This window comes from Squalius cephalus (assembly GCF_949319135.1).
Source record: "Squalius cephalus genome assembly, chromosome: 2".
Taxonomy (NCBI): domain Eukaryota; kingdom Metazoa; phylum Chordata; class Actinopteri; order Cypriniformes; family Leuciscidae; genus Squalius; species Squalius cephalus.
Genome location: NC_137123.1, coordinates 57,611,032 through 57,637,634, shown reverse-complemented (window position 1 = coordinate 57,637,634; position 26,603 = coordinate 57,611,032). Strand labels below are relative to the sequence as shown.

General features: G+C 40.0%; 1 protein-coding gene across 1 annotated transcript in view; it reads right to left on the bottom strand.

The window, feature by feature from the left end:
• LOC307149801 (interferon-induced protein 44-like) overlaps nucleotides 1-26,603 on the bottom strand; it is a 33,308-nt gene continuing 6,705 nt past the window's right edge. Inside the window, exons 4-8 of the mRNA XM_079856368.1 lie at nucleotides 2,222-2,426; nucleotides 1,925-2,071; nucleotides 1,072-1,243; nucleotides 670-770; nucleotides 1-540 (exon numbers count right to left, since the gene is read on the bottom strand). Coding sequence (XP_079712494.1) covers nucleotides 373-540; nucleotides 670-770; nucleotides 1,072-1,243; nucleotides 1,925-2,071; nucleotides 2,222-2,426 — 793 coding nt within the window. The 3' untranslated portion in view covers nucleotides 1-372. The remainder of the gene's footprint in view (nucleotides 541-669; nucleotides 771-1,071; nucleotides 1,244-1,924; nucleotides 2,072-2,221; nucleotides 2,427-26,603) is intronic.

Here is a 26,603-nt window from a genome sequence, read left to right as displayed (position 1 = left end):
CAAGATTAAAATGATTTATTTAACAGATCTCAATAGGCAAAAGTTATTTTGTTCATAAATGTTTTGAAGAATCTAAAATACAAGTGTGTCACAGCATTATTCCCACATTACTTATTTAATGCTGTTAAACGTAGAAAGATTTTATATCATAACTTTTCTTTTCTTAAAAAAAAATCAATTTCTGAATAGTTCTATTCATTTTCAGGTTTGCATTAGATTTGGAGTCAGATTGTACTTATATTTGTAAAACTAAACACAAAACATAATCCTCTCAATATTAATTTGAATCCACAAAATTATGTTCCTCTGATTATAAAATGTATCACGATCAAAGAATGACCCACATTTCAAATGCAATATATGTGAGATTTATCAGCCTTGAATATCCATCAATCTATCATCAGCAATCTGAACAATCTGTTCAAGTGCCTTTAGTATTAGAGCATCAATGTCATCCTCTGTGTCAATCTCATCATGGTAGTTCTTCACTGGGAAGATGTTTGACATTGGCACACCAATTTTGGCACTGCACATCTGAATCTGGATAGGAACACAACGTTAGGTCAGAAAATTAGATGTGGCTATTAGACAGAATCAGATCAACATGGGCAAAATATAGTTGCAATATGTAAAATTGAAATGTGTTTGTCTTTGGATGATATCACATACCTTCTCTTTGATCTTCTTGCTAGTGTAGATCTTCCTTAGATCCTTGTTGACCAGCGGACATGCTTCATCCACTTTGGTCATGACAATCACTTGAGGAATCCCTACAGCAAATGCAGAGGCAATGTAAAGGTTCTAAAAAAGTTTTTTCCTCAAAAAATTGAGCACAATGTGGCAGTTTGTTGTACATACATAACTGACCCACATACATTGTCTGGGTCATATCAATAATTAAGTAGCAAATTTTAGTCTTGTAACATGCCCTGTTTGGTCTTGGCATTAAAATGCAGCTTGTGTCTGGATTTTGTCTATCTACGCATTGAAAAAAACTCACACAAACCCAACCCACTTTATGCCCGCTTCTCTCTCTTGTAATATAATGTATGTGAACTCAGTCAGATTTACCCTCATCACTGATTCTCTGGCGGATGATCTTCAGCTTGTTAATAAGTTTATCATCTGTGAATTGGACTGTATCTGCAGCTACGACGTACACCAGGCAGAAAGCCTTATCAGAGAGGGTAGGGTCACTGATGTAATGTCGATCCTTATAAGTGAGTGCCTCCTCCTCACTGAACTAAGATTGGAAATTCAGCAAAATATGTTAATAATAAAATAATAATAATAATTTGTTACATTTATATAGTGCTTTTCTAGGTACTCAAAGCGCTTTACATAGAAGGGGGAATCTCCTCAACCACCACCAATGTGCAGCATCCACCTGGATGATGTGATGGCAGCCATATTGTGCCAGAACACCCACCACACACCAGCTTACTGGTGGAGAGGAGACAGTGATGAAGCCAATCAGTATATGGGGATGATTAGGAGGCCATGATGGACAGAGGCCAAGGGGCAAATTTGGCCAGGATGCCGGGGTTACACCCCTACTCTTTTTCGAAGGACATCCTGGGATTTTTAATGACCACAGAGAGTCAGGACCTCGGTTTAACGTCTCATCCGAAGGACGGTGCTCTTTGACAGTATAGTGTCCCCATACACTGGGGTGTTAGGACCCACACAGACCACAGGGAGAGCAACCCCTGCTGGCCTCACTAACACCTCTTCCAGCAGCAACCTGGTTTTCTCAGGAGGTCTCCCATCCAGGTACTAACCAGGCTCAACCCTGCCTAGCTTCAGTGAGCAACCAGTCTTGGGCTACAGGGTGATATGGCTGCTGGCCAAGTTCCATGTTCAACGTCAAACCTATTGCACACACACAAACTTTGTTAAAATGTTCATTTTAGTGGTTTATTACTTTATAGCCATCCTTCACGTGGCCAAATACAGCATTGATGATGTCATCTATTTGTGACCCAGCCATTTTTTCAGCTTCTAAGCCCATTATGTCCTTGAAGACTAAGGGCAAAGATTTTCTCCCACTTCTTATGGTGAATCCTTTGAGCTAGAGAAGACCAAAAATATAGAGGCATAAACATTTGTAAACAATTTCCAAGAAATCCTCATTTGATTAACTAAAATGTTCAATGCTCAAGAGTAGGTCAAATGACATTTCTAGATCTTTTAGAAAACGGTATAGGTGACAAATACCTACGTTTCTTGTGAAACTGTGACTGCCACCAGCAGCTGAACCAGCAAGCGCTCTAGAGGAGATCCGTCCTTGAAAGACACTATCGACGGAGTTAATAAAGCTGGACTTTCCTGCTCCAACTTGTCCAGCTACCAGAATCTTGATGTCCTTTACATCTGGAGAACTCAGAGAGAAGTTGTTCAGCTTTTTTTTTAGGGCTTCATTTTGTCTGTCAAATCAAAACAAAAAATGTACAGAACTTCACATAAAGCTTCTGTCACCCCACGTGATTTTGCCATAGTTATGGACGCCATTCCCAGTGGAGCTATTGCAGTTCTAAATAACTCAGTTTAGTCTTCCTTAGTAAAAAAAAAAAAAAAAAAAAAAAGAAGTGTACGTTATTGTGTTCATTGAAAATATATCTATCTTTAAATATATTAAAAGTTAGCATCATACTTTTACCTATTTTCACAATACAACTTTTAACGCACTTTATAATAATTGTACTTTAGTATATTTTCTAAAAATATATTTTAGAAAAAAATACTTGAAGTAAAAATTCCGTTTATTTTTTAAAAGTTTATTTATTTGCACTTAATTAAAAATATATTTTGGGTATATTTTAACTGTGTGCTGGAAATGATCATTGTAACATTGCGTTGAAAGTATACTTTCAAAATAGGCTATAGTATACAATAGTGTTTCGTACAAACTATAGCTAAGTATTATTTGTTTATTAATGTGCATTTGTTATTGAAGAAAAAGTGTGCAATTTGTAGTATTTGGAATAAACCAAAGGTATTACTGAACATATTTTTACTCAATAATAATATACTTGGTCCTTTCCCGATCCCTTCCTCCCCTATCTCTCTCCCACCTCACTTCCTGTCTAGCTACTATATCCTAATAAAAGGCAAAACGGCAAAAAAAAATTTTTTTTTAAATAAAAATAAAAATATATAAATACACTTATGGCGTCCCCTTGGAATTATAAGGTTCTATCTGACATTTTTGTCAAAATTTAGTTATTCACATATTCTTATTCTGTGACCACTTCTTTACATTATATGTTGTTTTTAAGTTGAGTACATTTTGGAACTTTTTATTCAGAAAATAAAAAGGTTCTTTCTACACAGTCGAATGGAATGCAAAAACTTTAAAGCTCAATATCCCAAAACTGCTCAGAACGCAGATAGAACTTTATAATTCCAAGGGGACGATGGTATATTGCTTTTGTTTCGAAGACACTCATAATGAATTTGCAATGTACTTGTAACACAAATAAAGTACACTTTAATATCACTAATCAAGCATGCCCAAAAATACGTGGTATTAAATGTATTAAAAACATACTTGAAATTCAAGTAGTATGTTTATAATACATTTTTATTCCCAACATGCTTATTTGAAGCGCACTAGAAGTACATTGGTAATAAATATATGCTTAATTATACTTTTAAGAAATAAAACAAGCATACGTTTAACATATTTCTAGAAAGTGCATTATAAGTACTTTGGTAATAAATACATGCTTAGTTACATTTTTAAGAAATATTACCACAAGCATATTTTTTAGTGAAGTTTTAGGTGTATTTAAAGAAAACATACTTATGTTGCTCTTACTTAAAGTACATTTTATGAGTACTTTGTGTAGGAACATAGCAAAATGATTAGCTTTTTAGAGTGTTTAAAATATATATATATAAACACTTAGGCCTACTGCAATTTATTTTAAATATTTATGTATTTATCATTTTAATATTTTGTGTTAATATTTCTATTTAAAGGGGACATATCATGCTAAATCCACTTTTTTAGCCCTTAAATGCATTTTGTTGTATATTTAGAGTGTTTAGAAGTACAGAAAAGTTGAAATTATTCTCTTCAGGTGCTTCGTTGATATCTTTATATTCTGTTTTGGCCTTATTTTTCAACCTGTTCCGATTTTTCTGTTATCTATGACGTTTTGTGAACTATTACGTATTTGTAATAGTATTTGTAAAACTACACAGTATTTGCAGCGGAACTGCCAAATAAAGACATTGACTTCCAGCCCAACACTTCGAGCAATCCGCCATTTTTATTTCTCGCTGCAATTTTGTAGTCCAAGCTAAAAGATGCAGAAGTTACGAGAGGGTAAGTTAAAATGTTCGGTTGTTGGATGTAGTAACCCACACGCTTCATTACACCGTCTAATGTAGATGAACTGCCGCGCATGTTTAACTGAAAGAACGAGCAGAGAGAGAGACCCGGTCGCGCGCACGCACTCTCTCTCTCTTCGGAGCCAGGCGAAAGTATGAGGCGCCACGTAGGATTTAAATCAAACTTCGCTTATCAATACATACATAACACACGTGCATATACACCTATAAATTACTCGCATATACATGTATACTATTGGATGTTCAAAATACATATATGAAATACACGTGCACACTAATATGAAATCCATACCAATACATATTATGTTAGTCATGAATGCATATACACTTGTGAATAACTTGCATATACATATAAACTTGACGCACGCATACACCTATAAACACTCGCATATACATATAAACTTCCATGCATATAAACCTATAAACACTCGCATATACATATAAACTTCCATGCATATACACCTATAAACACTCGCACATACATATAAACTTCCATGCATATACACCTATAAACACTCGCATATACATATAAACTTACATGCATATACACATATAAACACTCGCACATAGCCTACATAAACTTCCATGCATATACACCTATAAACACTCGCACATACATATATACTTCCATGCATATACACCTACAGTATAAACACTCGCACATACATATAAACTTCCATGCATATACACCTATAAACACTCGCATATACATATAAACTCGATGCGCGCATATATGCTCATCAATTTTTGTGAAGTTCTGAGTTTTCATTTGGGATTTATAGGCTTTTTAGTGTATTTTGCCCCGCCCCTTTTCTAAATGACCCTGTTACAGCCACCCAAATGCCAAAGTTCAACTTTTTTTCGATAATTATTGATCTAGAGAGTCCAGAGAATTGTCCTAGACTGGTTTGGTTCCGATCGGGCGAAAAACCAGGGACTAGTTCGCAAAAGTAGGTTTTGGACAAAATTCGACATAGCAGAAAATTTCCCCTGCCTACATCCAAATCGGAGATAGCCATTTTGTCCGCCTTGAGCCAAGGATTCCAACGATGTAAGACACTTGAGCCTGGGACAAAGGGTCTAAGAGTTATGAGCAATTTTGAACTTTTGGTTGCTGTAGCGCCACCTATGGGCCAATCGGGGTCATACTCTGATAGGTTGTCCCCAAATTGAGGCCTACCATCTGGCCAGGTTTCAAGACTCTAGGCCTTACGGTTTGGCCTTCACGATGCGTTTTACGAATCCTTACAATTACAATAGGGTTTCAGCATTTCATGCTTGAACCCCTAATAAGAATGGAAGCTTTTTGCCATTTATAGCGTCACCTAGGGTCCGATCTGCATGAAACTCGGCATGCTTCCTCATCATGTTATGACACATACATCCATAAAACACTCGCGCATACATATAAAATAAAACGTGGATGCATGCTTTGTGTATATGTATATGCGAGTGATTTCATATGTGGATGTGTGTGAACTTTTCAGTGTAAAAGGAAGGCATTTGTGCGTACACGGAATTAACCTGCCTTTTTGATAGTTTGTTTTCCAATTTGAAATGAAATAAGCATAAACGAGAAAACGGCCCCTTTATTCGTTTTTTTCGTAAAAAAAAAAAAAAAAAAAGCCTAAAGCCTCTTACGTTGTTGATTTATATTTCAAACAAGAATTCGACATTTGCTCGCAATGTTTTTCTTACAAAAAACCTCATCATTTTGCTGGACAATTGTCTATTACAGTATACAACACAGATAGAAGGGTGCCAATCAGGGGCGTCAGGCTTTCTCACCCAATACCAATACGTTTCGCTGCGTTCACCTTCAGCCCTTATCAGTGTGATAGTTGTTTTTTATTCCTACAAAAATGAAGCGATTAACACCCATGAAAACATACTTTAGAAAACGATCATGATTTATTTAAATTTACTTTTTAAACTTTAAAACATATTATTTTGTATTTCGGCATTACATTATGCAGCCATGCACAGAACTGATTAAAGACACACATGATTGTCTGAAAGCAGATGGCCCAGAGAGAGAAACATCATGTGGAGTTATTTTGTTTTGTATTAATAAATATAGTTTTGTATTAAGTAATAATGAATCAGGAGGAGTGTAACGTGATACATATATTAGAGTAAGAGTAGAGTAAAGGGATTTGTGATTTTCTTTTAAGTACTTGATTTATAGAAGTGGCAAATTGATAATTCATGTTGTCATTTTTAATAAATAGAAATAAATATAGAACAGATTAATCATATTGCCAATAGACAATTACATTAATACACGTTTAGCTGGTTAGTTAAATGATTTGAAATTAAATAGATTTTCACGGGGTAACTTGATGAATAACCAACCGTATTGTTGATTATAAAGGCTAAAAAGCTTAAAAAAGAAAATAATTTATATTTCATTGTAGATGGACTTAGTTACCTAGCTTTCCTGGTAGCTTTGTCTGAGAAAATGATTCATGAATCAACCTATCAGTTGACCCTATGTTTACTTTCTTCACTGACAGACAAAACTAAAAAGCCTATATCAGTCAAAGCTCAGCTTTAGGAGGGGAAAAGACAGAGCAAGAGAAAAACAAAGATAAAAAGAGTGTGATGCTGATGAGGTGAGAAAAATAAACAGCTGCCCGCACATGGTTTTAAAGCTATTGTTATCCAATTTTTTTGGCCTTCAAAACATCTTAAAATGCACATATGTAGATCAGAGAAATCAAAATTTTCTCGGGGGAGCCCCTGAACCCCCCTAAATACCTCACATTCGGGACCTCGGTGATTATAAAACCCTTCCATATGCATGTTACTGGATGAATGAATGAAACTAGTTAATAATGAGCATTAGACCATAAACTTTTTTTTTTTTTTTTTTTTTTTTTTTTACATCATACCCTCATTGGGGGCTGAGCCCCCCTAAAATGAAAATCCTAGAATCGCCCCTGGTGCCAATAAATCTGTGGTGATATAGGCTACAACACGCTTTAAGAAAAGTTTATTCCATCACACTGTAAAGTGTTTTTAGATATTAGCCTACATATATATTACATATACCAAAGATTTTACATATAAACTGGGTCAGCATACTGTTAATTACAGTTAGTACCATGGGAAGTAGGGGTGCTGATGTGACCCCTGGAGTGGAGCCCATGAAGAAATATGGTTGGGGATAAAAGTTCACACAAACAAAACCAAAAAACTGTGGTGTTTAGCCTATAGGCATACATATTACGTGTGTTTGTTTTTATTTATGCAGTATTATAAAATACCCATATTATAACAAATAAATATATTTGGAAATTGCCCTTTAAAACGAAGGCTCAGTTTGTGGTTCACAATTATTTGATTAAAAACAACAAAAACAATAAAACAAAGACAAAGTCACTTATATTAAACACTTTTTTATTTATGTTTTTGTTAACAGAAGTTATCTTGCACCTTTAAATGCCTTCGCTATCGTCCTGTCAATCATCTGTCTCATTCTCGCGGGTCGCGGATATGATTACAGTTTCAGTAAAACTGTATTTCACCATCATCGGTATACCACCCTCAGCCGATTGGCATTACAGTATTTGCAATCACCATCCCGTGGCAAAACGGAGCGTCTAAAAGAAAAGTTCTGACTGCTGACTGTTGGTCAGTGAGCCTCTCCCGCTCGGCGCTGTCAAGCGCAGCTTCACCACACAGATTTAACTCTGCACAGCTAAATAAAACAGGCTGGTGGCATACTAATAATTAATATCTCTGATGTAAAGATTTCTGTGAAACGCGTAAAGTTGCACAGAAGAAAGCCCAATAGGACCTGCCCTGTACAGTTTAAGAATCTGTAGCCATAGTAGAGGACTATTATTTTGTAGAACAGACCCGAGCGACAACTGATGACGTCACATGCTCAGACTTGCTTGACCAATCGGCGGAAGGGGTATGAACCAAGGCGTGTCAGGCCGCCCACATGTGTAAAACGAATTTTGAAGTAATTTATTCGTTTTTTGCCTGTGAACTTTTTCGGGGTTTTTTTTTTTTTTTTTTAACGAAAAATGCTTATTTTATTGCTTATTTCATTTCAAATTGGAAAACAAACTATCAAAATGACACAAATGACTTTTACACTGAAATGCCTTCCGGTTACACTGAAATGCCTTCCTTTTACACTGAAATGCCTTCCGGTTACACTGAAATGCCTTCCGTTTGCACTGAAAAGTTCACGCACATACACATATGAAATCACTCACATATACATATATACACAAAGCACACATCCACCTTATGTATGCGCGAGTGTTTTATGGATGTGTATGCGCGCATCGAGTTTATATGTATGTGTGAGTGTTTATAGGTGTATATGCATGGAAGTTTATATATGTGCGAGTGTTTATAGGTGTGTCTGCGTGCAGCGAGTGTATATGTATGTGCGAGTGTTTATAGGTGTATATGCATGGAAGTTTATATGTATGTGCGAGTGTTTATAGGTGTATATGCATGGAAGTTTACATGTGCGAGTGTTTATAGGTGTATATGCATGGAAGTTTATATGTATATGCGAGTGTTTAGGTTTATATGCATGGAAGTTTATATGTATATGCGAGTGTTTATAGGTGTATGCGTGCGTCAAGTTTATATGTATATGCAAGTTATTCACAAGTGTATATGCATTCATGACTAACATAATATGTATTGGTATGGATTTCATATTAGTGTGCACGTGTATTTCATATATGTATTTTGAACATCCAATAGTATACATGTATATGCGAGTAATTTATAGGTGTATATGCACGTGTGTTATGTATGTATTGATAAGGAAGTTTGATTTAAATCCTACGTGGCGCCTCATACGAAAGTGTAAACAAGACACCGTCTCCAAACTAGACGCTGTCTTGCTCTCTCTCCCTCACACATATTATGTCTGTAAAATGAAACTATTTATTTCTGATTTCCTGAACAATTTGGCTTGATTGTTATGATGTAAATGATCGTTGAAAAGTTTGAAAAAAATATTTTATGAACAAAGTTATTTTGTCTTGAGCTGACCAGACAATTATGGTAGTGTGTGTGGATTGGTGTTTAAATATTTGTTCAAGCTTGACAACCTTATTGCCTTTTTGATTACTTTCTAATATATATTTCTAATTACAAATAAGTATAACTATTACATTGTTAAAAGGGATGCTTATAAGAAAGCATACATTTGAAACTGCTGAGTCTGTGAAGGGATTACCCACCAAGTACATTGTACATGTACAGCATACTGTCATGGTTTTATTTCAGTTAGCCCAATTGCTGGTTTGATTTGCATTGAGAGATGATCTTATGGACAGTACCCCATGCTAATCTCTAGGTATAGTGAAGGGTATGTGATGATGTGGGGATATTTTTAATTCCAAAGGCCAAGGGAACTTTATCAGGATGCATAGTATACTGGATCCATGAAATAACTGGCCTTTAAAAATAAAAATCTGCCTGCCTCTATGGGAATTTAACATGGAGGTGTCCTGACTATTGCAACCTGTATTTTAAGGAAGAACATTTACATTATTCATTCACAAAGAAAATTGGTGTCCTTAGAGGTTGGAGTTTTCCAAATTTTTTTGGGTGTGTTCACTTATGCTAAGCACTGTATATATAATCTCTCTTTTTTATGTTAAAGGGTTAGTTCACCCAAAAATTCTGTCAGTAATTACTCACCCTCATGTTGTTCCAACCCCGTAAGACCTTCGTTCATCTTCGGAACACAAATTAAGATTTTTTGATTAAATCTGAGAGCTGGATCACTCCTCCATCGGCTTCTAAAGCATTATAACTTGCTGGCCCAGAAAATGTATTAAAGACATTGTTAATATAGTCCAAGTGACTACAGTGGCTCAATCTTAAGTTTATAAAGCGACAAGAATACTTTTTGTGCGCAAAAAAATAAATAAAAAATAACGACTTTATTCCACTATTCATTTCCTTCTCTCTGGGCCTCGAGTCTTTTCACGTAGTGTAACAGCGCAGCGCATCTGTGTTGTACGTCACACGTAGGCTCACTATTGGCCGACGCTGGTCATGTGTGTGATGCGTGTGACGTACAACACAGAAGCGCTGCGCAGTTATACTACGTGAAAAAACTCGAGGCCACTTGTTGTTTTTTCAGACCAGCAGCTATATAAGAAAAACTGAAATCTGAGTGCAGAGACAAGCGAAAGAAGAGAGTAGTAAATATGGCTTAATCTCATATCACCTCTGTTATAGAGATTTTTAAAAAATCAGGGCCATTGAAAGGTGATTGACAGTTAGAAAAATGTTAGCAACGTGTCAATTTCAGGTATCTAATTTGTGCTGCCTTTGAGTCATTCATGTAAAAATCTGTTTATTTAATTGTTTTTTTTTAGTAAAGCTGCAAGTCACTTGTCCTAGTTGTCCTGGCATACAATATTCTGAACAACTTCGTATTTCCTTAAATCTTTGCAACAGAGGGGAAGAGAGTACATGTTAGCATGATCTCCTGATCGACTTGTGTTTATTCCGAAGGATCGTAAGTGGGCAAAATTTAATGGCAGGACTGGCATTGATATTAATTAATGGGTAGATGAGGCATGTGCTTGTATGCGAGTACGCCATATGTCTACTAGAGGATGGATACGTCTATCCATGGATACGATGGATATGCCCTGCCGGGCCGGGTTCGGACAGATATTTAGAAATTATGTTCGGGTTTGGGTCGGGTTCGGTCACATCAGCGCGATAAAGGCGGGCGTACACGGTGCGAGTTCGGACCAGGATCGGACACTCGGGAGGTCGTGAGATATTGCACATATTGCGAGTCAGTTTAACTGAGAATCGCGTCAAAGCAGCTGGTACACGGCACGACTGTCCTGCACAAATTTTATCCCAAGCCGGCAGCAATCACGTGAGCTTTCGCGCTAAACACAGAGACCGTCAATGTTGCATGCAGGCAAAGCTTCAGATAGAAAAAATGACAGAAATGTGTGTGCAAATGATTTGTTGTAAAGCAGAGAACAGTAGCCATTCCTTTCAACATAAAAACTAGAGAGAGAGAGAGAGAGAGAGAGAGAGAGGTGTGTGTGTGTGTGTGACAGTGTATGCGCACGCTGTATGGTTGCTGCCACTGAGGTATAGCCCCACGTGGTTGTGTATGATTAGCAATAGGGGACAGCTGGTGAAAATCGGGCCGACTCCCCGAATTTTTTAAACATGTTTAAAAATGATCGGGAGGTCGGGGAGGTGCTCATAACATGTTCGGCTCGGCTCGTAATTCCTCTCACACGCTGCGAGCCGCGACCATGCGAGCATCACCGATTCCACTCGATTTCTCCCGAGTGAAAAAAATCATCTGCGAGCTCGTAAAAACAGCAAAAATCACACCGTGTACGCCCGCCTTAAGGCATTGAACATTTTAAATTTAAAACAGCTTATTATGTTGGTAGCCAATATGCCTGATGCTTTCACTTGATGCAAACATTCATTTTTTGTGATTAAAATGCATGTAAAATATTACCATAACATCTGTCTTCCTGTGTGCGGAAATTTGTTTATGTAGCCGTGACAACGAAACACGTGCATGCGCGCCTGTGTTAAGTGCACTTGTTGCTCCGTGCGCGCTGATGCACTCATCCTGTTGACATTTCCGAATGCCTTCCTACAGTTGCTTAATAAAAGCGGGCTTTCCACACAAACAAATGTACATGTGTCATTAGTATGTGAAAAGAATGGGATTTTAACTGTCGGTCTCGGGTTGGCCTCGGACATAAATATCTTTATGCTTGTCGGGCTCGGGTCGGGTTCGGTTACTGCTCTATCGGACGCGGGCCAGGCTCGGACAGAAAAATTCGGCCCGATCCGCACTTTAATGTCTACCGCGGACCAAACGCGAATTATACGGTTGTACACGATCATATGTAACCTTACAAGAACTGTTCTTCTCTAGGCGGCAGCAGGAAGGAATGCCCAATGCAGGTTCCAAACAGTTAGTTGAAAATGTGAGCGACAATACACTTCGGCGCGAATTAAAACAGTTAGGCGTGGGCCTGATAGTACATTGCCAGAAGTACACCTTGAGGCAATTCGTTGGGAGCAGGATGGGACCCCTAGGGGTGCAAGGGGACATAGCCATTCCGTTCCAACTGAACACTGTATACATTATGGGGTGCATGGACTTTCGCAGCCTGGTGTTAACACTCCAGGAGGTTCATCTGAGTTGCCCGAAATAAAAGAGATAATGAAAATGCAACAACAACAACTAAATCAACAAAGAGTTTAGCCCATATTCAGAGAACCCAAATGGGGGCAGGAGTACAGCGATTTATTCAATTTATTTGTAGGCGGTGTAAACAACCGGGACATTTCGCAAGAGAGTGTGAGGGGGAGCACAGAGCTACTCAGTTCCAGTCTACTACGTCGGCAGGTCCTCCCCAAGGAGAGGGCTCGGCTCCATAACGCCAGCCGCCGGAAAAACTGATCCCCACCAGTTGGGGAAGGGATTGGCTCAAGTAACTTGATTAGCCCAGACTCACTTCCTCGCCTTGTGTCGCCGTGTCTGCAGCTTGTTGTTCACATGGGGGGTGTTCCTGTGTCTTGTTTAGTGGACACTGGCTCTATGGTGACAACTGTCACAGAAAACTTATTTTAAGCCCTGGGGATCAGAGCGTCTTCTTTATGCCAGTGGTTGCAACTGCGAGTGGTGAACTGCCTATCAATCCCGTATATATTGGGTACCTAGAGTTAGATATCGAACTCTGCGGTCGGTTGGTCTCAGATTGCAGGTGTTGGTGATCCGGGATCCTCCTGGTGGTTTGGTGGGCCGGGTCTCTGGGGTCCTGGGGATGAATGTTTTGGGCCACTGCTACCTGGAGCTCTTTGGCCAGCATGGCCCAGCTCTCTTTAAGCTACCGGCTGTAACACAGGCTCCCTCATTTGTTACGCAAGCACTGCAACACTGTCATCAGGTAGGCACTAAGCCTGTTTTAACTGTCGGGGGTCAAGTTAGGGTTCTTGGTCGTCAGGTGAACCATATTTCCGGGGGTACCTTAAAGTAAAGGTCTACACAGGTCCAAAAACACGGTTCAGCCGGTGGCAGTGTCAGCGAGTGTTCAGGTCGCTCAGGTTACTCCAGTGCAGGACCAGATTGACTCTCTGGATCTGTCTGTACTGCCAATGGCCGACCAAGATAAAGTTCGGGCCTTGCTGCTGAGGTACGAGTCTGTGATTTCTATGTATGAGGGTGACCTTGGGTGCAGAGGCTTTATCGCTCACGACATACCCCTTGTAGACGACACTCCCATTAGGCAGCGGCATCGGCTGATACCTCCGTCCGAGTACAAGGATGTGCAAGCACACATAAACCAGCTACTCGAGGCGCAAATAATTAGGGAGAGCAGTAGTCCTTTTACATCACCAGTTGTGCTTGTGAGGAAGAAGGACGGGAGTCTGCGTAGAATACCGCCGTCTGAATGCAAGCACAAGGAAGGATGCTTTTCCATTGCCTCGCATCGAGGAGACCCTAGACTCACTGATGGATGCCCAATGGTTTTCGACCTTGGATCTTGCCAGTGGGTACAATCACTTGTTACAGAGGGGGACATATACAAAACAGCTTTCTGTTCTCCCTTTGGCTTATATGAGTGGAACAGGGCTGTGTTCCAGCAGTTGATGCAAAGGCTGTTTGGTGACCAACAGAGACAGTCTCTTATTTTTGTAACTTGATGATATCATTGTCTTTTCAACTTCAGTTGATCAGCATCTGGCTCGGATGGAGGTGGTCCTGAGACGGCTGCACAGCGATGGGTTAAAAGCTAAGTTGGGGAAATGTTCATTTTTTTCAGAGGGAGGTAAGATATTTGGGTCATGTGGCCTCACCTGAAGGGGTTGCTACTGACCCAAGAAAGATTGAGGCAGTGACTCAATGGCATTGTCCCACTACTGTGGGTGAAGTGCGTTCCTTCCTTGGATTTGCCAGCTACTACTGCCGGTTCGTTGAGGGGTTTGCTAAATTAGCTGCTCCTCTGCACATGCTGGTGGCGGGGCTTACAAACCCAAAGCGTTGGAGGTGTTCGGAACATGACTTTGCTGAGGCCTGGTCTATGTAATGCCAACAAAGCTTTGAGAAGTTGAAGTGGTGACTTTCTGTGGACCCTGTGCTTGCCTATGCAGATTTTTTCTTACCTTTCATCCTGGAGGTGTCCGCCAGCTATGGGGGATTGGGAGCGGTCCTGTCCATGGAGCATGGAGGTAAGGTATGACCTATAGCATATGCTAATCATGGTCTTCGGCCCACTGAGCACCATATGGACAATTATAGCTCTATGAAACTAGAGTTTGCGGCGCTCAAGTGGGCCATGATGGAAAAATTTAGAGAGTAGCTGTTGGGCCATAAATGTGTGGTATTCACCGACAACAACCCTCTCAGCCATATCTTTACAGCCAAGCTGGGCACCATGGAACAACATTGGGCTGCCCAGTTGGCTGCTTTTGATTTTGAGATCAGGTATAGGTCAGGTCGCAGCAATATGAACGCGGATGCCTTGTCTAGACAGAATCCACCTACAAGGGAGGACGTTCACAGCCTTGTTCCGGGACTGGCTGTCCCAGAAAGGATAGCTCAAGTAGCCCAGGGGGGACAGGTGGCCCAGGTGAGCCAGATAATTGTGTTCCCAGATCCGTCCTTGGGAGATATGCGTTTAGGTCAGGAGCCTGATCCACATATTGGAGAACTCTTAAAGGATTAGTTGAAAATTCTATCATTAATTACTCACCCTTAACCCCCTGGGGTCGGCTATCCCGCCGGCGCGATAGTCTAGCTTTTTTTCTTATCAGTGCAAAAGAGACTCAAATAACTTGTCGATTTTTGTCATACAGGCAAGTGTTATACATCATTCAAAACTGTTAAATGTCTTATTTTATTTGTGTACACTAATAATAAAAACAAAATGTTGTCTTTCATCAAATAAAAAAAATAAACATGATGCGCATTCTCCCGTCTCTCTCAATGTGAAGTTAATTCTGAAACGCAACAGAAAATGATCTGTAACTCAGTGAATGCTTGTCACTGTGACATGAAACATATGTCTTTACAAAGCTGTAAGTCTCCATTTTTAAATGATGTTAATCATATCAAAAACAAATATTCTGTTTAAGTTATCCGTATGAAAACAATGACATGAACAGTTTCTCTAGTCCGAGCTAATTAACTCTACTGTGATCACACCCATGCGCGCACGAGTGATTGACATGCAAATGATCCACGAGGAGGAACGCAGGCCTGTAAACCCCTCATTATCTCAAAACAAAGAATCAGAAACTTAATTAACTTACTCCTCTCTGCGTTTCATCGAGTTTGGAAGACTGTGTTTGTGCTGTGCTGTGCTGTTTCACTTGGCTGTTTCAATTAGAAGAACGCGATTTGAAGATGAGAACGATTTTTAAGGTAAGACACTCATAATAGTAGCATGTTATTAGTGCATAAACTTTACATTGTAGCAACTAGTTAAACTGGTGCCAGACTAAAATGTACGTTATGAAATGAGATTGGAGTAAAAACATGAAGCCTAATGCTAAATGTATGTATGACACGAGAATGTTTTTATGTTCGATAATAAAACACAGCATGATATAAAAGTAGTCTAGTATAAGTGTGAGTAATAATGTTTAGACCCATGTTTACTGTTAAATACTGTGTCTGTGGATATCTGCTCAAAGATATTTATAATATGGTAACAATAATGTTTAATAGTTTGGATCGGCTCGATCGCTTCAGTAAATGGTCTCTGCACGTGCTGTGAGTTTGAGTCAGTCGCGCTGTGCATTTGAAAAGCAAAACACACCAAACATTAGGCTTCATGTTTTTACTCCAATCTCATTTCATAACGAATGGAAATGTTTGAAGTAACATACTGTATGATAATCCATATATTGTTCTCTAGTGTAGTGTACTGAAGTGTTTATAGGCTGCCTATTATGAATATATATTGTAAATTTACTAATTTTAACCAGAAAAATCTTAAATGTATTCCCAAAATCATGCAGCCCTATAGTTTCTCTTGATATCAGCATGTTCACAGGTGTTTATATATAAATAATATATACTTTTTAAAAGACACCTGATTTTTGGTAACAGGACTGAGAAAAAAGCATCCATCTCCCACTTTGAAACCTTGTAAAAAATGAAAAATAAAGTTACCTGAGATTGACCAATATACATTTTGAATAGTGGAATGTGTGTGTTATTAGATTCAGTGTTGAAAAAATATAATAAATTAGTTTATTTTTTAAAAGTTACAACAGGCAAATGTCACCCTTTCGATGGAATGGCTCATATGTATATATATATATATATATATATATATATATATATATATTTATTTATTTATTTTTTACAGGGACCAGATGCCCCACTGATGAGTCCTGCTGACTTCAACATTCACATGAGTCTCTGTACATGAACATGGTAAAATGAAAAATCAAGCACCTTGGAAATGACAGGTAGCTATGTTTCAGGAATGGCACAAATGTGTGTGACTGTTCAAGTCTCTGTCTTTAGATCAGTGTGTTTACTAATGTGCTTTTTTTGTCATTTGTTGTGTATCTTTGGATTATGTGTTGTAAATAAATCCAAACAATCTAAAAGCCATTATTTTTTAAATCTCCTCATTCTTTGTGCAAGGTTCCTCAGAATAATAGGGCCTGATAGCACCTGGTAGGGTCATTAGGGGAGGGTCTTTGTCTTTCTCAGGTGTGAAACATCAATATTCATGATGTGCACACGCCTACTCACATAAAGCTTTCTCACACAAAACATGTCTTACAAATTTTAAATCAATATATTGTCTTATCTGCATGAGTAGTCAGGGTTTTGGAGCAAATATTCTAGGCTAGGTGATACAATTTTTCAAAAGTCTTCTGAAGAAATAATCAGTATGGGTTTCATGACCTTATTTCAGTGACAATTTTTTATTTTATTTTTCACAAACCATGCATAAATGTCATTATCTCAAAACTACAAACTTTTACATACATGCTGCTGACATATTATTGTAGCAGAGTTTGTGTTATACAGTGTAATCAGATTTTAGCCATGAAAATGTCACAAGTAACAGAAATAAGCACAAATGTCAGAGCATGTCAGAACACCTCCAGGGCCCAGAAAACACCTCAGACCCCAGAGGGTTAATGTTGTTCCAACCCCGTAAGACTTTCGTTCATCTTCAGAACACAAATTAAGATATTTTTGATGAAACCTGAGAGCTGTCTCAGTCCTTCATAGGCTGCTAGGTAATTTCATCTGCCGGCCCTGAAAAGTTAGTAAAGACATCGTTAAAATAGTCCAAGTGACTACAGTGGCTCAATCTACGAACCCGTCTGCGTCATCTTCTCAGTTCTCGCGCATGCGTTGTGGCACTATCGTGAACTCATGTCAGAGGCCCACACCAAAGAAAATGAATAGTTGAATTAAGTTGTTATTTTTGTTTTGTTTTTTGCACACAAAAAGTATTCTTCTCTGTAAGATTCTGGCGACGACAAGCATTCCCGACACGGGAGGATCATAAGCAGTTGGCAAAACCAGTGGTCACAATGCTTCACAATGCTTCGTGGGACTGTTTCTGGGGGTTCACTTTTTATTTTACCTACCTTTTGTCTTCTGCATTCTCCTTACCATTGTCTTCTGTTCTTCCCTCAGACTCGTCCCCCAGAAACAGTCCCACGGACCCAGCCCCAAACCCCATCTCTTAAAAATGAATAAAGGCTGGTTTCTAAAGTACATCTTCCTGCCTCTATGTATTAATGCTCATGGGTAGCCTAAATGGGTTCCATTCAGACCTTAACATTAAGTATTTACTGTTATTTGTCAATAAGATTCAACAAGACATTTTCACTTGGCTATACCCAATGTTTAGATCTGTTGTGGTATTTATACAAATTAGCACATACGTAATAAGATTATGCACTGTTTGTCCATGTTAACAAACAATTTCAAAAAACTTGTAATACATTTTTTGTTTGTCTTGATGTAAGTAATCAACTCAGAAATTTTCATGGTGATATCTAAAGGTTAAAATTTTTACCCTATTCACGTAAGAAAAAGAAGGAATAGGCGTATGAATAGGCTATATTTGGGTCTTTTTCGAAACTTTCCCCAAATGGGATTCTTCAGGGCTTTTTTTTTCTTTACTCAGGACAAATTGAGGATACAAAATCAGTTGAGTTCGCTTCTGTTGCAATTTGTTCAACCTTTTTTCATTAAATGACTGGACTAAAGGAATAAGGACATTTCATTCTACCGAACTACACGCAAGTGCAGAATTACTTGTGAGGTAATGCAGCGCTGTTTCACTTGGTCTACACTATCACACTAAACTGCATTTGAGTGTTGAAAGTTATAATGTTATTCTGTTTGTTTGTTGGCTATATGAGACTAGCAGTAAGCTCAACATTAGAATAACATACAGATCAAATTCTAACATTTCATCATGTTGAACTATATAACATTGATTTGTTTTATGTACATTTGCTCACCTGTCTAATAAAGTACATGTAGGAGTGGCGTCGAGTCGAAGTTTGTCAAGGACGTGCTCTCGGCATCTTGAAAACGCCACGTTGATATTGATCCTTGTTTTAGTTCTCCTCTTTTTCTCCAAAGTCTGCTTGCCAAGGTCCATAATGTTTGCATGAAACAACAACAGCGTGCAGATAGACATTACGAACTATGCAGTTGTCCACATCTGTCGCCATGGTTACTATGGCAGTACGAGCGGAAACCAGGGAGAACGCGGATATTACGTCAGTGATAGGCAACAAGTGAATTTTTTTTCCGGGACGGACAATTATTTAAAATTGGAATTTCTCTGAAATTAAAAATCTTTGGGGACTTTTGGGATATTGTAAGTACACTATAGCAGGTAATATATAACATTCTTACATATTGTACCTTTAAAATGAGTTTTCAAAACAATTGCCCCCAACATCACAAAGCCACAAGAAGGGAACAAAGATTCTTCCTGCAGCTGACTATTTAGTGAGATTTCTTCAGGTGTGGGTCTTAATTTATTCTTAAAGGGTTAGTTCACCCACAAACGGAAATTCTGTCATTAATTACTCACCCACATGTCGTTCCAAACATGTAAGACTTTCTTTCATCTTCACAACACAAATGAATATATTTTTTATGAAATCTGAGAGGTTCCTGTCCCTCCATTGACAGTCCACGCAACTACCTCTTTCAAGCCCCAGAAAGGTAGAAAGGTACATCATTAAAGTACTCCATGCGACTCCAGTGGTTAAACATCAATTTTATTAAACTACACAAGTGCTGTGTTTGCAGCAACAAAAAAGAAACATTTACCACTTAATTTATAAAATATTAATTTCCAGCATGCGTTCATGAGAACATTACAACTCCTGCATGTTGTTGATGCGAGAGCAGATGTTGCTGCGTGAACGTGCATTGAAGATTAATATTTTGTAAATAAAGTTGAGTTAAAATTGTCGTAAAAAAAGTTGTAAAATTGAGGTCAAACCACTGGAGTCACATGGATTACTTATGATTTCCTTTATACCTTTCCGTGGCTTTGGAAGTGGTAGTTAAATAGGCTGTCGATCAAGGGACAGAAATCTCATTCATTAAAAAATATCTTCATTAAGTTTTCCGAAGATGAGCAAAACTCTTACTGGTTTGGAACAACATGAGGGTGAATAATTAATGACAGAATAAAAATTTTTGGATGAATTAAGTCTTTAATTTACTTAGAATTCAGTAAATTCAAGTCTTAATCTAACCAAAATAGCTTCTTGTTTGAGTCGCGAAAGTCTTAGAAGGTTGAAATTTTTCCACCATAAACTTGCTGTATTTATAAAAACACAAATTGTATTGATTGTAATTGGTCTGGTTTTGTGTTGTCTAGGGAACCAGCGCTCCAGGATTTTTCGAGAAAGTTGGATCTGCACAGCCTTTCCTTCTCTGTGAAACAACTATGCACTGAACTTTACTGTTAGCATCTGGGCACAACTGTTCCACTCATATTCTGCAACTGTTTTTCATCTGCTGAATGTTGACTCAAGCACTGGTGTACTGTTGCAAAGTCGAAGGTACTGAATCAACTTCACTGACACAGGACTTACATTCACCGACATGTACAGGACTTAAAGGCACACTATGCAAGAATTGTACCTTAATATAAAGGTAGGGTAGGTAATCCTGTTCAGAAACATTTTTTTTTATACTGGGTGAAATGGTCCTTCCATTCTGATAGTAGTCAATACATTATGTGTTCAGAAAAAGGAATGGAAAAAATCTGACCTCTGTAGCAGCTGTAGGACAGTAAAAACTCTGACCAATCACTGCCATTCGGTGCGAATGTAAAGAACCAATCAGATGCCTTCATGTCTCGTGCCCGAGCACCACTGCGTGCACAGCCCTGCGTGCACTCATCATCACATGTCACCGTTCCCGGAAATATTCAGCTCACTACACCGAGTAAGCAGGAGTTTGCGGCACAATGGCTGAGAAAATGCAGCAAAAAGTACCAATGCCAGCTTTGCTACTTTGCTAAACTACTTCCTCGGACCCTGCCCGCACTCTTGAACGACCTCCTCTGCTTCGTCCCCGACCCCGGAGTGGACCTGTCCTCGAACCGACGATGCGGTACTTGTCACCGGAGTGTAACGTTAGTCCTCATCAGAGTCAACAATGTTTTCATCATGGAAACTCTTACATGCAAAACACCGTATATGTTATGAATCTTACACGAAATTCACCTTCATCACAGTTTAACTGATGGTAATGGAAAAACGTGTATCAATGCAATCTAGCTTTGCCTTATAAATATAGCTCGTTACCGAATCAAACAAAATATATTTTAAACTTTACCAGTATCGATATGCTAGCTTGATAGTGAGTACTAAAAGCCATCATATTTGTTTATATTCATAGTGATAAAGTTAGGTATTTTATTACATGTGATTCTGACATGATGTCACTGCATGTACTGCGCTCCTCTCCGCTCGTCTCAGGTAAATAAATAATAAATGCGTCTTCAGCTGAGCCTGAGCGTTTGGAGTCGCGCGTTCATGTGTTTTGGGGGCGTGGCTTTGGAAGGAGCCCAGAAGGGAGGGGGTGGAGTGAATGGAAATAATGACCTGTGTTTACAACAGTCGTGAGAGGTCTACAGACACTCGATTTTTATACTTTCTTTTTCAGAGTACTTACATTTTAATTATGTATTGGTATATAAAGACAGTTTAAACAAATTTGGAATGTTTTTTTTTCTGAACAGGATTACCTACCCTAGCTTTAATATAACACCTTCAAAGTCATTTCGGTGGTAAACAAACTCATAGTAGGGCGAATAATCCTGGTAGTAAAGCTTGGGGGGGACGCCGCTGGAAAAACCAGCAATGCAAGTTTGAGAGAGGCACCCCTGAAGGGGGTGGATTGGAATCCACTGCTGCTTCAATGTATATGTAATGAGTAATTATAATCAAGGTATTAATCAATATTTTTCCTTCTAAATATCAAATGAGTTGAATGACTTCTCTGGAGATTTTACTTTGTTATAGAATTTACCAGTGTGATTACTGAAATGTTCTTTTCATGTATTCTTTAATGTCTGTATTTGATATCTGAATGCGGTAACATTGCTTGCCTATTTATCCCAGCTTCCAGAAATCAAATATTTAATATATAAATATTTAATATACAAATTTAATTTAATAATGTTTCGTGTTTGAGAAAGGTCTTCAACATGTTAAAACACATAGGGGTCGTTGAAGCCAATAGTTTAAGGCAGGGGTTCCCAACCTTTTTTGTGCCAGGGACCAGCATATTCATAAAACAAATTCCAGGGACCAGTTGTCAATTTTAAGATGCATCGTTTGGAACATATCACTGTGTAAAACAGTAACAGCCTATCATTTATTTGCATATAATGAACTAGGTGGCAACAAAGGCTACTTGTATGAATATACCAATCTTTTTAAACTTTCAGACCAGTTCACAAAATGTTTCCCTTTTCTGCCATACAATTAGGTCTACTTCAAAAGCAACTCACACAGCACTCACTCACTAGCAGGTGGCAGTAATGGCAAATTGTATGAAAATACCAGTCCATTTCACCTGACAAATCTCTCCAGAACCACTAAAGACAATCACTTCAACAGCAACTTAGTGTTTTCACACACCAACAGGTGACAACAAAGGCTAATTGTATGAAAATACCAGTCCATTTCACCTGTCAAATCTCTCCAGAACTACTAAAGACAATCACTTCTACAGCAACTTAGTGTTTTCACACACCAACAGGTGACAACAAAGGCTAATTGTATGAAAATAAGAGCCAGTTTCAACAGTCAGACAGTTTCAGAATACAATAGCAAACACATAACTTAGTGATTTCAGCCAATCATATTTAAAAGTATAAAATTAGAGATTAAGCTTTAACCTTTAACAAAAAATACCAGATCAGACCAATGAGAACAAAACTATTTTAATGTGAGCATGAACTGCTTATTGATATTACTATATTTGTAGCTGTGCACGAGACAAGCTTTTCTTCCTGAGCATCCATAAAAAACATATGCATCCAAAACAATGCACACAAATTCCAGGATACAATAAAACAAAATTTAAAAAGGTCTGCTTCACAAATATGAACGAAAACCAGCTTACAGTTTTTCACCACAAATAACACACAACGGATTTGGCGCCACGGAATCGCCTGTTGTCGTAAATCCATACCTAATGTATGAGGTATTGTATTTATGAAGCTTGACTTTTCTCTCTCTCTCTCTCTCTATTTTCGAGTTGGTAATCGCCTTTCCTTTTAACAGAACTGTCCGCAATGAAATTAGCCATTGAAAAAAATATATGGCGGCCCGCTCATCTCTCTACTTCCCTGTCACTTCAGGTGCAGCGCGCTTTTTTGCAGTCCGTTCAGATATGACGCGTTGCTAAGCAATCGCAAGGCGCTCAAAGAAACACATTTTAATCTATTTATTGTTTAGGTTTTGGATTAAATAACATGACGTCATAGCACTTAAAAAACATTTAAAAAAGACAATTATTATTATTATAAAAAAAGAAAAAAGAAAAAAAAGAAACATTATTCTGGGAATATTTCAAGGCCCGGTACTAACGGGTCCACGGACCGGCACCGGTCCGGGGACCGGGGGTTGGGAATCACTGGTTTAAGGGACCATTTCTCAGTTAAAGCCTTACTTTCCAGTTAGACTAAAATGTAGCTCTTCTTGAGAAATAACGCATTATCTTGATGTCTTGGTACGACTCTCCTGTTTATAGTTAGAGCCTGGCCAAATCCAACATTGGAAAAGCTGTGTGTTGGTGTGTGTGTTAGTCTTCTTGCTTACAGGTTAAGGAACCACTGGCATTATTGGAGATTGATTGAGTTGTTGTTCGGGACATGCTGGCGCCCAGCAACCCAAATCTGTGACCTGGAAGGTCATGACGTGCCTAACTTCAGGGTCTGAGTGTCAGCTGCATAATCGATGGAGATATGCTTCTGTCTATCTGTATATGTGTGGAAAATTACTATGTTTATCAATTTCTTAGCCAATCAGAATCATTCAACCTGTAAGCAATGACGTAGCTTAGACCTTGGAAATGGTATAACTGCTGTGATCTTTGTAACTGTAATGATGCTGGAGAAAGCAGGCGGAAGCAAGGATCTATTTGCAGGATTTTAATAGAGAAACACGTAGTACATATAATAAAGAACACGAAGGACAAAGAAACAAAACCACGAGCAGGACCGAACTAGAAGCACCCATACATGTACAACAACTGACAAAGTAACACGTGAAACACAGGGGCTATAAATACACAGAGATAAACAAGCTAAACAAGATAACAAGGGGGTGTGTAACCATGTAATCAACATGAAAAACTACAAAGGACTACAAAACATGGCACAGAACAGGAAATAACAAAAGGGCACACAAGACAAGGGAAACACAGGACAGGAATCATGACATAGCCCCCCACTTAAGGAGCGGATTCCAGACGCTCCTCAGGAAATATTTCAGGAGGGTGGTGGAGCGGAGGTGGAACTGAGGGGCGGGATGGAGGGCCAGGCCCGTGGAGTGGAAGAGGGCCTGGAGACTGCAGTAGTATGGGAGGCCAGGGCGGAGCAGGCAGTGCAGGAGGCCAGGGCGGAGCAGGCAGTGCAGGAGGCCAGGGCGGAGCAGGCAGTGCAGGCGACCAGGGCGGAGCAGGCAGTGCAGGCGACCAGGGCGGAGCAGGCAGTGCAGGCGGCCAGGGCGGAGACGACCCTTCAGGTGGCCAGGGCAGAGACGACCCCTCAGGTGGAGATGACCCTTCAGGCGGAGACGACCCTTTAGGTGGAGACGACCCTTCAGGCGGTGACGACCCTTCAGGCGGAGACGACCCCTCGGGCGGCCAGGGCGGAGACGACCCCTCGGGCGGCCACGGCGGAGAAGACCCCTCGGGCGTCCACGGCGGAGAAGACCCTTCGGGCGGCCACGGCGGAGAAGACCCTTCGGGCGGCCGTGGCCTCTCAAATGACCAGGATGGAGGCCTGTAGCCCCCCCCCCCAAAAAAATACTTGGGGAAAGTCCCGGGTCTCAGAGATGGCTCGGTGCTGGGCAGCGATGAGGGTTCGATGCTGGGCAGCGATGAGGTCTCGGTGCTGGTCAGATCCAGCGAAGAGGGCTCGGTACTGGGCAGATCCAGTGAAGAGGGCTCGGTGCTGGGCAGGACCAGCGATGAGGGCTTTGTGCTGGGCAGATCCAGCGATGAGGGCTTTGTGCTGGGCGGATCCAGCGATGAGGGCTTTGTGCTGGGCGGATCCAGCGATGAGGGCTCTGTGCTGGACGGAACCAGCGGTGAAGGCTCTGTGCTGGACGGAACCAGCGGTGAAGGCTCTGTGCTGGACGGAACCAGCGGTGAAGAAGGCTCTGGACTGGACGGGACCAGCGGTGAAGGCTCTGGGCTGGACGGGACCAGCGGTGAAGAAGACTCTGGACTGGATGGGACCAGTGGCGAAGGAGACTCTGGGCTGGCGGGAAGTGCAGGCTCGGCTGGACTGGGGTGAAGCTCTGGATCGGCAGAAGCGACGTGAACAGTCTCTGGATCAGCAGAAGCGACGTGAACAGTCTCTGGATCAGCAGAAGCGACGTGAACAGTCTCTGGATCAGCAGAAGCGACGTGAACAGTCTCTGGATCAGCAGAAGCGACGTGAACGGTCTCTGGATCAGCAGAAGCGTCGTGAACGGTCTCTGGATCAGCAGAAGCGACGTGAACGGTCTCTGGATCAGCAGAAGCGATAACCTCCTTCTCCACCTCTCCTACAGTGAAGGAGGATCCACAAAACAGCAGGACAAAATCAATATACTGTGCCAGGGTCCAGTTGGGGTCTTCCTCCGGTAGATTCAGGCTAATGTCCAGTTCCAGTCCACTCCAGAAACAGTCCTTAAGCATCGCATCGTCACCAGGAACGAGGTGACTGTAAAACAGGAACTCTTTCACGTAATTCTCAATGTTGTGATCCTGTTGATAAATTGAACTAAGTTTGCTCAGTGGGTACCGGTTACTACCTGCTAGATCCATAATGTTGGTCAGTTGTTCTGTAATGATGCTGGAGAAAGCAGGCGGAAGCGAGGATCTATTTGCAGGATTTTAATAGAGAAACACGTAGTACATATAATAAAGAACACGAAGGACAATGAAACAAAACCACGAGCAGGACCGAACTAGAAGCACCCATACATGTACAACAACTGACAAAGTAACACGTGAAACACAGGGGCTATAAATACACAGGGATAAACAAGCTAAACAAGATAACAAGGGGGTGTGGCTAATTAGAAAAACCTGGGGAGACTAATCAACATGAAAAACTACAAAGGACTACAAAACATGGCACAGAACAGGGAATAACAAAAGGGCACACAAGACAAGGGAAACACAGGACAGGAATCATGACAGTAACTGTAAGCGGGGCGGCCTACGAACTCCTGTGTGAGTCTTGAAGCTGACTTCTGCTGATGAAACTGCAAACTATCTTCAGTAAAACTTTTCTTCAATTTTTTATAATTCTGACTCCGGGTCTTCTTTCAAACATCTGGTCCTTGGGTCCTAAACTGTTAACCCCTAACACCCCCGACAAATCTCGCGAGAACACGACTTGCTTTACGGCAACGAGGTCACACACATCAACAACAACATGAAGCACGAAGAAGACACTTAAGCGCATTTCAGACGTGATTCTTGGAAGACTCGA